Raw genomic sequence first — 13530 nt, 5'->3', positions numbered from 1 at the left:
AAAGTCTAATTAGGTCTATATCTTTTTTCTGATATATCACGCTAACAAGAACATGACATTGCCATCGGACCACCAAAATCGAATCAGCTCATCTTTAAATCCAACTGGACCTTTTGTACCAACTTTGAGGAAATTCCCTCAAGGTGTCAATGAGATGCTGCTTTCACAAGATCAAATCAGTTCTTTCTTGAGTCCAGCTGAACATCTGTAGCAAATTTAAAGAAATTTGAATGGAACGGATTACCAACCATTCTGTGCTACCTTTAAAAAAAAAAACTCTACACTCCTGCAAGTTTCATAAAAAATGTACCTAATATATCACCTGAAATGGAGACTGATGGATGATGGGAAAACAGTCGCTGGTGATTTATTATTAAAAAAAAAACACATTCATAGAAGTACATTTTGTTCTTACCTGCAGTTTGACCTTCACAGCGTCAATGCTCATAACTTTATTCTGAAAGACATGAGGAAAGGAAAACAAATTGTAAGTATAATTGAAAATCTGCAGATATGGAAAGCGAAGGAACAGGGGCCGAGAAGAAACAAAAAAACTGACACTTTACACAAGTGAGTTAAATCAGCAAATAGAGTTTGGTGTGTGTGTGTTTGTGTGATGTACTACTGTTGGCTTTTTGTGACCACAGTTGGTGTAATAAGTGCTTGGCCTCTGCCGTGAGCCTCTCTTTTATCTCTGTGATGTCAGCACCCCATACTATCTATGGTACTATGGCAATGTACCAACACACACACTAACACACACAAACAAACACACACCTGATGAATACTTTTGTTTCAGAGAGTTGCATCATTTACATCATGTGGCTTCCAGGCAGATTTGCATAGTGCAACACATGCACACGCACGCAAACACACACATACGTGTACACACCATGATTTGTATGCACAAGGTAACATACAGGCCTATTTTTCAAGTTGATGGTCACCAGTTGCTGCAGCCCCCACCTGATTTTCAACTATTCCACTCCACAGAGAGCAGATCTAACTCTGTCATCTATCATTACAGGGGATGTGATTATGCTAGCAAACCCGACGGATGAGTGCACTGCCTCGGTCAGCACCCAGTGGGAATATCTGCACCTCAATCTAACGTGTTTTGCGGGTTTACAGGCAAAAATGCGTCCAGGAGGCTGGTTTCCAACTGCTGTGAAGAAAAGTATTTTTTTACATGCATTTTAAAATTCTCTATTACATTGTGTAATGTTTAAAATCCAACACACATCTCCTGCCCACCACATGCCTGCTGGGATGTTACTGCTGTGTCTGTGTCTCGGTGATGACGACCCCATGGCTCGTTTTATATTTGCGCCCCTGAGGGAACATAGTGGTAGCATTTCTGCATGCAAATGTCGATAAGGAGCACAAGTGCCAATGTTTCTTCTTTGAGGAGAATATGAAATTTGGTATTCAGTCTTGTGTTTGAGGTCTCTATGGGGCAATAGATGAAGACTTTGGGGGATCTCTCTGACTGAATAAGCAGATTCAACGGCAGCCTTAAGAACAGGGAGAGGAAATCTCACAATTAATTTTGAAATTAAGCGTTGGCCAAACTCCTCAACCATAGCTCAGCATAGTAATCGTATAACCCCTGTCGAGCTGTGGACTTTTCCAAACAAATCAAAATCTGAAGGACCCACTGAAATGTGAGTTGCAAATCTGCCACCATTATTACGACAGGTTTGTATTGAGAAAGAGGAAAATGTAACAGGTGCAGCAAAAGAACTGGCATCTACCCACAAGGAGACCTGCCGAATAATGAAAGAAAGCTGTTCCACATGGAGGAGCGAGCACTGATACAAGCATGTTGATACACACACAATTACTCTATATTACTGGCCATGCAGGTTGAAGTTGATTACAGTATAAAACTGAGACATAAATCATAGGCTGGAGAAAACCAGTACCACAATTTGCTCACCATATTGTGTGGATAATTTATTTTGTCACTCTACTTAACGCTGCCTCATCTGCACATAAACTTGTTTTTCCATACCGATCTCTGCTTTGCTGTTGGCAGCTTTGATAGCTTGAGCAATCTGCCCATTCACAAACATATACTTTGCCTCATTCTTAATGCATTTCATCCATATTGCATGGGGGATATTGTGAGTTGTAGTTAATTTACCTTTCAAATGGGACATCTTACAGCTCCTAAGCCTTATTCTGACTGCAAAATACTGTGTTAATGTGCAGAAAGCCTGCTCAAGGGCCGGCTCAGTTTTCTCTAGATAAAGAGAGGCTTTGCAGTGCAAAAGAATGTTTGCTTATAGAACAGAGTTTCAGAGATCTCAAGCTTTATTGCTGAAGAGCAGCACACTGAAATGTGCATATTTTTTGGGTCAAAAATAAAGGACCAGTCCCTCCTGGTTCCAGCTGTAGAAAAGCTGGTTCAACCCTAAACCAGCCCCAGCTTCTGGTCCTTTACTTTTTCCAAAGGACAGTATTTTAACCCAAATCATTCTCTTTAACCTGCAAGGAAATATTTTTTATGCAGACAAAACTCATTTAAAAACAGTGAAAAAGCTAAACTTCTTCCACTAACATCACTGCTTTTAGACATCAAGTGCACAACATACAAAACCTGTAGCTAAATGAAATAATATTCATATTTTCTCTATAAAACTCCTTGCGCGAGGTTCAGAGACTTGCAGAATCAGTAACATCTTAAATAGTTGTTATGTTCTTAGGGACTGCTGCACACTAGAGGATTTAGCCTTCACAACAAACTAGGTAAAGGCAAGTCAATGCCAATCATCTGCCCAAATATTTCTGAAGTGTGAGGGGTTTACAAAATAATCATAATGCTACTAATTGGTCAGAGCCTCCCTGATCTTGAATTTTAAATATCCAATATATTTGATAGACAGACCAAACAATGTCAGTCAACCTCCATGTTTGATTTTCTTCAGTCAAGTTTAATCACGCAAGTTTTTCCACTTCAGTTCAGCATCTAAAAGTTGTTGCCACCCGCACTATAAAAAAAAAGAAGAATGACGCAGGTTTCTGTGAGAATCCAAGTCTCTGGAAATAATTTCTTACATTCTGGCCAAATTATCTAGTTCATGCGTTCATGACTGTTATAAGATTAAACATTAGTTAAATCGTCTTAAATCGGTTAAGAGTTCAAAATCCTCTAGTGTGTACCAGGATTGACGTTTCCACCATGTTGTATCTTTTATATAAGATTATTTCACATGTTAATTTTGTGGAGAGTCAAGACATGGCTACAAATGACTGAACTCAGACCACAAACAGGCTTATGTAAAACCCCATGTGACTGTGTAGGGAATGAAGCCCATTGTATTTCTCCTACATTGGATCAGCTGTCCTAACGCTTCACTGGGGAAATTAAGGGGATCTGACTGTGTCTGTGTTCGTTTTTTAATAAACTAAGACATAAACAAGCAAACAGCAATATGTTATTGTTATTAGGACACTTACTTGAATGAAATTACACATTGAATGAGATTTTCTGGTGCAGCCATCCCAAGCATTGCTATTCCACTTTAGCTTCACCAGAGCAGATGTTTCCAATGTGAAAATTCCGCTCATGTGATCTGTTAATGCAACAACCACAGCTGAATGACTTTGTAAATGTCTGATAGGTGCAGCACTGACAGGGATTGGAGCCCGAGTGTTACAGTGACACCGGGTGTTACTAATATTTGACTTTACACTAGAGTGGAGATGTTAGCAGCACTGTGTGTAGGCTGGGTGTTTACATAACTGTGAGTCCACGACATCCTGCAGAGTGTTTCAGCGTTGATGTGAAATCTGTCAGAGGTGAGCAGATGGAAATATGTGAGGCAGTTTCCATGGAGAAATGAAAGAAACTAAAACCCACTACTCTCCTAATGTGGTTTTGTACGAGTCCTAAGATACAACAGTGGTATAACTGATGGGGTTGCTGCGGCAACAGCCAGATTGCAGACTGGGCTGTGATATGGACTCTGGTTGCATTAATGCTCATGCAGGTTGTGTTACTAACTTATCAAATGGAGATAAGGAATTTAGAGTCCTGGAGCTCTCTCCACACAATTACTGAGACAAATCTTAGTGGGACACTTAATTTGTTGGGCCGGTGGACAATTAAAACATTCTTTGTCTCTTTGTGTCGGTTGTTCAAGGAGCAGTGCAGCTTTCGAGTGAATGCCTGCGCCTTAATGCCATCCCACAGAATCATGGTCATGGTGACCTTGACGTTTGACCAACAGAATCTAACAAGTTGTGAGTATTTTGAGTAAAATCCAAAGATTTTCCCTCAAGGCCATAAAGAGATATCATGTTCACAAGAGCTGGAGGGATGGATGCACAACCCCAGAACATTCCGCCTCCGGTGCAGAGGCGAAGAAGTGCCCAAACTGACACACACACACTCCCTTCTTCAAACATAAATAATAATCTGCATGGCCGCCCTGCTAATGATTTTTCAATAACCTGAGGCTCTGATCCCATCTCATCTTCACTCATCTTCTCTCCTCTCCTCACTCTTTCTCTCATTGTCCCCCCTGACCTCTTCACTTCCTCCCTCTCTTCCTGTGTGTGTCTCACTCTCCCCTTCCCACACTCTCTTGTTTCAATCCTCTTTATGATTAGGTTCATCAGAGCTCCTAAATAATCAAAGTGATGGGAACAGAGACTGGAGGAGAGGGAAGTCTGGCAAAGTGCAAAAAGGAGAATGAATAGTAAAAGATGATCGTCTCTGTGACCTCAGTTTCTCTGAGGGTTATAATCTACATTAGAGTCTTCTAATCAGACACGAAAACAAATGTGTTAAATGAGAATAATTGCAAAAAAAATTTGTGACATGATGAGACACTTCTAGAGCCAAGTTAAACATTGTTTATCTCTTTTCTAAAGATGAGTGAAGCTGGTTCGTGTGTGTGTGTGTGTGTGTGTGTGTGTGTGGGTGTGTGGGTGGGTGGGTGGGTGGGTGTATGGGTGTGTGTGTTAACTGATAAGACTGGCAGCGCCAAAGTGGAATATTTTGAAATGGGCTTTGGCACGCAGACAATTTTTAAGTGCGCTGTGCACTGTAGACACCCACACACTGCTGCACATGAGCATGCACACAAACACACACACACAAACCTATTTTTTAGAGAAGATATAATGATTTATGATCTTGCTTCTAATAAATTCAACCATTTCCTTTCATTTACTGTAATCTTAAACTTGCCTTTATCTCTTTTTTGTAAATGTAATATCTTTTTCAGTTTCAAACTTCTGTTGTTCTGTTTTATGTAAAACACTTTGAATTGCTTTTTATGCTATGAAATTTGTCATATAAATAAAGTTTATCATTTTATTATTATTATTATAATATGCAAATGACAGTTAAGGAGGACTACTAAAACACAAATGACAAACAACAGCATGGACATATTAATCATTACAACACCAAAATACTTGACAGTTATTAAATCCCATTAGGATTATACACACGTGCACACAAGCAAATAATAAATATACAAATACCTGCAGAAAGTGCTGAGCTGTTGACAAACCACCATTAATATTCATACAGCTCTGAGCTATCTCTCAATCAACCTGCCAGTCTGACCTGACTTTGAATATATACGAGTCATCCAGACTCACAACTCTTTCTCAAACTTCAGAGAAACACTGAAAGTCACGGACAGAGTGATGGTTAAGAACATGTTACATATAAAAAATAAACCACACTTCTATTACTGTACTAATCTCATAGAACAGGAGAATTGGCCCAGCTGCTGAGACGGTTCTACACATATTCAGCATGACTGTCAGAGTTTGACATGCTGTCGCTAATGTCTTGAGTGTAAATATTTGAGCAAAGTTTTTAATGTGTACTTTTTAGTTTGGTCCATGTCCCATCCACTAACATGGAAGAGGCAGGGTTTATGACCTATACTGCAGCCAGCCACCAGGGGGCAATCTTGTTGTTTCGGCTTTAGTTTTGGGCAGCAGTCATGTCGTCCATCTTTTACAGTCGATGGTTAAATCACACTAGAGCATTTACAACAGTTATTCCTTGTTTTAAAAGATTATTGTTAAAAAAGCTGCTTAACTTTACAGATGAATTGACCATTCACGACACAGCTGCCCACACCGAATGCAGACAAAGGACTACTGATTGGTTTTGCCCATTAACTTCAAAAAATTCAATCAGACAACCATGCGTGTCTTTAATTACGCTGCCAAAGAAAGACAAAACACAAACTGAGATGGAGGATGGAGACAATATGTAAATGACTCCAATGTCATTAAAACCCTGCACTTTCTAACAGATCTGTCGACATGCATCATGGCTTGTAAACTAAAGCAGTCCAATGTAAACTAACATGAACTGTAACTATTTCATTTTCATTTCCGTATCACCCGCAGATAATTTTCTCAATTGATTCATTGATGTGACAGAAAACGCTCATTACAAAATCATGAAATGCACAAAGCCCAAAGATATTCTATTTGTTACTATCATACAAAACAAAACCTCATGGTTGCTTCAAATTTGAGATTCTGGATCCTAACTCCTTACAGCTCCCCCTTCACCTTGTGATGCTTTCCATCAGAGTCAAGGACTAGTGGTTAGGAAAGGAGATTATTTGGACTTTTGCTTCCATGATGACCTGCACCTGCAGCCTCACGAGTCACACCTGAGTCTCCTTCACTGAGAACGCATGATTTACTCCTCTATATAAACCCTGTGTTCTCTCGTGTTCCACAGTTGCTTTTGTTCATGTGATATTTCAAGTGTTTTCCTGTTTCTGGAAGCAGCTTGAATGAAAACTCAAGGGTTGATGGAAACTCTTGGTTTTTAATAAAGCCACTTCTGCTCAACTCTGTCAGTTACTATTGTATCTTATCTGCTGATGAGAGATTTTTATCTCCTCGTGGACATGCTCCACGTAAACATGCTCCACGTGAGGTGAGATAACTAACACTGAACAAAGAGTTTCAGATCACAGGATTACAATCAGTCAATAACTTGATCAGGTTTAATCACAGAGTTCCTTAACCTTTCTCTCAGAAACAGGCCACTGATTCAACTGTCAACCTGTTGAAAGATTTAGTTTGATCAGTCCTCGTGTGCGTCTCATTTAGGTCCTCACATTTTATTTTGGATGGGAGTTTGTAAAAATGTGAGTGGACCATCTTCTACCGCAAAAAGGAATTACAAAAACTGTTTTACACTTTTACTTTGCAACACTTTGAAATACTCTGCATTTCAAAGGCAATAACAGCAAAATATGACATTAACAAATGACCTCAGTTTATAAAGGCTGAATACAACATTACATCCCATTAAGGCCAGCATACCCCGGACATTAAGGGTTGGTGGTAACGATGGATTCATTTGACTGTGACAGAAGGGTCAATGTGTTTGTGTGTATGTTTGAGAGCGCACAAGATATGCATGGATGCTTCAGCCAAAATGATATTTAGAGTGGGAAACCAGAAAAAACAAGAAATAAGACAAACTTTACAGACACAAACAAAACTGTCAGCATTTAGATTGAAAAATAAATCATTCTGGGAACTTTATCAAAAAGTTTTTACAACACACACGCACGTGAATTACCCATTCATCCCTTTCTATCTGTCTAATTTGTGCAGATTTAACGAGAGTTAATTATCAGTTTGCTTGCTCTTCAAGTTTTTCGGAGAAAATGAGGGTTTAGGCAAAGATGAATGAAGAGAAAACCCAGAGTGACGCTGCAAGAGATGAATACAGAGACTACTGTGGGGCGCTCGTTTGATGATGACAGTTATGATCTATTGCGGGTTACTGAAATCAAAAGTTTAGAAATAAAAGAGTCATTTCCTCCTGCTGGCCTTGGGTTCAGATAGAGCACAGTAACATGAACATCCATTACGCATCCCTGGTCCTGACAGACTGCACAGAAACACGAGAGAAACAATATCAATGAATACCTGGTTTCTCACACTGTAATGATAATAATGTCTACTATAATTAGTACTTTTGATCTATTAATGGCTTCCTTGTTGCATCAGTGCTCATAAAAATATAATTTTACTGTAACCTGACGTGGCAGATGGCTGTTTACGCACCATGTGTTGTAACCATCTGGGAAAGCTTTGTGGAAAAATGTTTGGAAAAGGGCAGGCACTTCCAAAAAAAGACTTAGTGATGTCATCCAATCACCTTCTGTCTGGCCCTGAACCCTTTTTTTTATTTGAGACAATCAACAAACTGTCCTAGATGCCCACAGCAGCCACAAATTCCTCCCTCATAGAACACTGAGTGGTCAGAACCACTGTGGCTGCAGAGCATCACGTGGAGCCTTGTGAGGTAGATTCTCACTCTCTGGAAATCCAGCTGACTCGCAAGGTTATCATTGCTGTATCTTTCTAATCCATCAGTTCTCTGTAAAAAGCAAAAATGTAGTGTTAACTGATTAACCTAGTGATGAAGATGCAGCCTGCAACTGCTGTAAATACCCCTCTCCTTACCCCTCTTTGCCCAAGTGGGTAGGAGGACCTTCAGTGGTGGAACATGGTGGACTGTGTGGGTCCTAATTTGGTGTCAACGTTTGCACAAGATACAAGGTGTCAACCTCTCTCCCCATTTTTATCGTTTCATCATGGCTTGCTAGGTTATTTGAATGTAACAAAACAATCATGCATGTTATCAGTAACACACGTGCTGTGTAAAAGGCCTCATTTCTAATATGTTTAGTGGAAGAAATAACAAATTCATCCAATGTGTAATCTATCAATATAAAATATGTTATTTTGCTCTTATAAGTAATCAGACTCTATAGTCCTCAAAATCCCCCAAACCTTCCTGTTGCTCTGACATCTATCTGGCAATACTTTCTCACCTTGTATACACACACACACACACACATGCGTCTTATTTGAGCTCGTCAAACAGAAGGAGCACCCTGCCATGTTAGCTCAGCAGTCTGGAGGAAATGGAGCTGAATTTGTTCTAGATAAGAAGCCTACACAGCCAATGATTCACATTAAATAACAGAGAACATTCAGACCAAAGGCACCATGTGAAAGACACAGTGTTGGAGGCATTTAATATGAGACGCATGCATATTTCTGTCTTGGTTTCCTGGTTTATCATTAACTTAAAAACTGTCTGGAGTTAAAGGAATTAACTTGTGATGTTATCCCAGAGGTCCCCTGGTAATATTGGAATTGGAAAACTCTCTTGTTTGAGATTTAATCTTTCTTTCTAATCACTCACTTTTTTCCATTTTAAGCCATGCAAGAGATGAGATTGTTTGATGGGAAATGTTGGTTGGCTGGTCGTTCTGTCCGGACCTAAATATCAGGTGTTGGATGGATCCCCAAAATTTCAATCCCCCATGACTCTTAAATGACCAGCAGAGGGCATTTTCAGTGGTTGCTGGTCTGCTTCCATAGAAGTAAATAACATTTTCCTTTTTACGTCTTGAGCCTATTATCCTATCAGCAGCATCATTAAAAGCATGTGGCCATTGCGAGGTTAGATTTACCTTGAAGCATCAATGTTCTGATTCAAGACACCAAGCTCTTGTTCTTATTAAGTTTGAATGCACTTACATGTACTTAAGTCCGCTTGGGAAAAGACACGTCTGCCATTTGAATGAAATGTAACAGAGCAGCTGGCCTCTCTGGAGACTCGTCTTCCTGCTCCAAGGTTAAACCCACTGAACAGGCTGAAACATGAAAGATTTTCAGCTCAGAGAATAAATCTAAATGAAAACTAAGGACTCCCACATGAGGTTTGTGTTTTGGCTCAACGTATGTGTGAGAAATGGCTAAAGGCTGAAAAACTATTTTGACCCACCTATCCCAGGTGGGTGCACTTCATCTTGTTACATCGCAGCAAGTCTTGCTGAATTTGTTGGCTTGCAAGACATTTCCTCTTCTCTTCTCTCATCAATTCATCCTCTCCACTCGGTGGTTTGGCACAGACATGGCTCACACCCTGTACTTGGCAATTAGATAAACTAATCCTGGATTTGTCACCCTCTACAACTCTTTCTCTTTCACTCTTTTTTTTTTAACTTGTCTTATTATAAAAGCACCCCACGCCCAGCTTCCCTTTCAAAACTTCATCTCCCTTCCTCCCTCACCCTCCCTCTTCTGAGTCTCGTTCCCTCGTGTTCTGCTCTGTCTTGACCTTTACGATTTTTGCGCAGCTCGCTCTGTCGATCAAGTCTTAAAATATTTAACCGTGTGCTCCTTTTCACCCTCCCATTTCCCTTTTTGTCATCCCTCTCTTCCTATATAACAATCAGTGTCTTACTGCTCGTGACGATTCCCCATCTATTGGAGAAGTCTCGCTAATGGTTTGTACAGCCAGGGACCTGTGAGAGTTCTCGCCAACTCTTCCTTTCTATGCCCTGTCACAACTTTTAGTAAAGATTTCGATTTGTGGGCAGCCAGCCACAGAGAGTTTGACTTGTCCACTTTAAAACTTGTCTGTTCCACTTGTCTTCTCTTTTCATCTCAAGCGAAGGCTCTAACACTTCCTGAACCTGTATTTTTTCAAAGGTTCCAGGGGGATATCATTCACTGCTGCTACTGAACGAATCTGAATGGAGATTTGTATCATTATATTCCCTCCCTAATGAGTTGCAGTTGAGTTTAATGGTCCTCCACTGCCTTTATTATGGAGAGGAAGGGTTCTTTCTTTGTCTTCCTTTTCTTCTCCTTTGCACCAGTCCTCATACATGCTGTGGGTACTGAGCATGTAATCACAAAGGGACATTTTGTTTTCCATTACAGATACTTAATCACAGAACATCATCATCATCCATATGATTACACACTTCTTCATAATACTACCCTGGCCAAGGAGGTTATTTTCTCATTAGCAAAATTCGTTGGAATAACACGTATTTCATTTTATTTCAATTTCAATTTCATTATTATGTTTATGGTTTATTGACTCACATAGCTTTGGTTGTACAAAAGTTATTGATATAAATAAATGGAAGATACTCTATAAATATATATTAACTAGCTGCTGTGACTGGAAACAATAGCAGAGAGACTAAAACAAAACAATAAAGCTGTATGGGTGATCATTTTTCATTGTCAGAATATTTCGAATCACTGCACTGCAGTTGCATGAATCTACCCAGTAGTTTCCATCTACATATTTCTACATATTTTTTCCCAGATTCATATAAAGTCCCTGTGACCTTTACCTTGACCAATAGGTCAAAACACTTTCCCTAAAAGCAGTCTTGAGATATCACATTTAAAAGGCCAAAAACACGTGCCAAATTTGAAGACATTCCCTTGATGTGATCCTGAGGTACATTCACAATGCAAAACATTTGTTTTGAGAGGCCACCGTCACTGTCACCTTGACCTTTGACCATCATAATCTTATCAGTTCATCCTTGAGTCCAAATGAATGTATGTGCCAGATTTGAAGAAATTCCCTCAAGGCATTCATGAGATATCGAGTTCACGAGAATGGGCCGGACGACCAGAAAACATTATGTCACTGGCTGTCGCTAGCACGGAGGCATAAAAATTTCGATTAGCCCAGCATTAAATATTCAGTGTACTTGGACAAACATCATTGAATGAACCTGTTGTTGAAAAGTGTGCTGAAGTCAATGAATTATCAAGCTTTTTTTTTTCTCTAAAAGTTTCCATAAGAGCTTATAGAGCCTGTGTCAGGGAGTTAGAATAGACTCTGCAGGCTCCCTGGATTTAAGTGTGCAGCACTTAATGCCCGGATAAACCATTCAATCCTTGCCCAGACAAGATAGAACAATAAGCTGGAAATCCTATTAGGGCATGTTGCTTTCTCCCTACAAGTCAAACTGGGATTTAAAACTTCTGCTCAAACCCAAGTGTTATCTCTCTGCGTTGAAAAAGGAAACAGTTAGCAACATCTTCTAGTTTAAGTAGTCTAGGAGCACTGTGTGATACTGCAGCATTTTCTTGAGGCTTTAGTGTTGTCAAGCGGAGAAAGTCTGGGCTGGACACCTCAAGAAAACATGCTGTGTATCTTTGTTTTGACCGAGATGGGGGAATTTGCTGTTTCATAGATGCAGTCCTTCTTGGCTTGTAATGTGTAAAAGGCAACATGTTTGCACCTCATAACCAAAATCTGGGCTGGAGGGTAAATTAGTTTTACGTCTTTACTGTTACTTGTTGCCTTACACTTCATCATTTCTGCCTTTATTTTCTTCAGAACTGGCGTTTGATTATTGTGATTACAGAGCAAGGCTGACATTTAATATTGCACTTTCAGCAGATGGAACAAGGGAGAGTGAGAGGGAGGGAAAGAAAGGCATTTGTGTGGGGGGGAGATATGAAAGGACAGAAGATGGAAAACAGAGTCTTGAGCATCAAAGAATCTTTTTTTGTGCGTACACTCATGCATTTTGTTTTGCTTCTTTGTGTACTTGTGTGCATATAAAGCATTTGTCTATGTGGGTGTATGTGTCAGACACTTAACCCCCCACCCACCACCCCTCTGCTCTGCTCTGCTCATCCTGCTCTCTCCAGGGCCAGTAGTGGTTCACTGAGATAAAGGAGGATTACACAGTTGACAAACCCAGAGTTCAGAGCAGCATTATTCATTTCCAAAGATGCTTTAAAGGCCTTCAGCGTTTTTCAAGTCTTTATGGAGAGGGAGTTCATCAAGGAACGTCCTGAGGACCTCTTAAATTTGCTGAAGTGTCTCATTTGTCCTTGGTCACTTATCATGATTTGGGTGTAATAATAGTTTCATTAAACTTGTGTTGGATGATAGAAGAGAGAGCCAGAGGGTGACTCAGAATTTAGGTGAGACAAGATTTTACAACAGATCTGAGATTAGGGTATTCAAGATGTTTCTGTAACATTGTCATGAAGAATATACATACAAAGGATATTTCTTACAATAGTTAATACTGTTGATTGTTCTGAAATAAAACACATGACACCAGTGCCATGACTTAAACAGAGACAGTGTATTGTATTTAAGGCGAAGTGTTGCAACAGGCACAGAGCACAGAAACAGTGATTTTGCAGAGCACTGTGAGGGTCGTGCCTTGAAACAGCTACAACACAAAGCAAACTATTTCCAGCACCGTGCTGATGTGCTTGTCAAAGCTTTCAGCTCCAGTCGTCATTATTCAAATCAAACGCCCTCATTTATTGTTTTTGTGTCGTGAAATATCACTTGCTGTTGCTGCGTGAGGTTTGTAAAAAGACTGTTGACGCAGCCATGTCACCATATGATTAAAAAAAAATCTATGCTCACTTTATTTTCACCATCAAAATCATAGTTAATGCTGTTGTAGTCTGGTTCAATCATAACATGGAAAGAGGATATTATTGCAGAACACCAAACCTGGTATTGCAGTCTGTATAATGTGTTATTATATGAGAGAGGAAGAGGCAATAATGTTGAAATATTTAATTATCTCGTCATCCTCCCGTCTTGGTGTTCTCCTCTGTAATAAATGTAAACTTTTCTTTGAACAGTCTGTGAGAGGCCATTTACTGCTACCTGATCCGTTTATTTTGGGACCGCAGTCTCAAAGGACGTCA

General features: G+C 39.8%; 1 protein-coding gene across 1 annotated transcript in view; it reads right to left on the bottom strand.

The window, feature by feature from the left end:
• The window catches only part of LOC109626619 (ras-related protein Rab-26), a 60403-nt gene that overhangs the window by 32327 nt on the left and 14546 nt on the right, over positions 1 to 13530 (bottom strand). The window contains exon 3 of the mRNA XM_069517117.1: positions 416 to 457. Within this exon, the coding sequence (XP_069373218.1) occupies positions 416 to 457 (42 nt within the window). The remainder of the gene's footprint in view (positions 1 to 415; positions 458 to 13530) is intronic.

The sequence above is a fragment of the Paralichthys olivaceus genome, chromosome 21 (assembly GCF_024713975.1).
Source record: "Paralichthys olivaceus isolate ysfri-2021 chromosome 21, ASM2471397v2, whole genome shotgun sequence".
Taxonomy (NCBI): domain Eukaryota; kingdom Metazoa; phylum Chordata; class Actinopteri; order Pleuronectiformes; family Paralichthyidae; genus Paralichthys; species Paralichthys olivaceus.
This window is presented reverse-complemented; position numbering and strand designations above follow the sequence as displayed.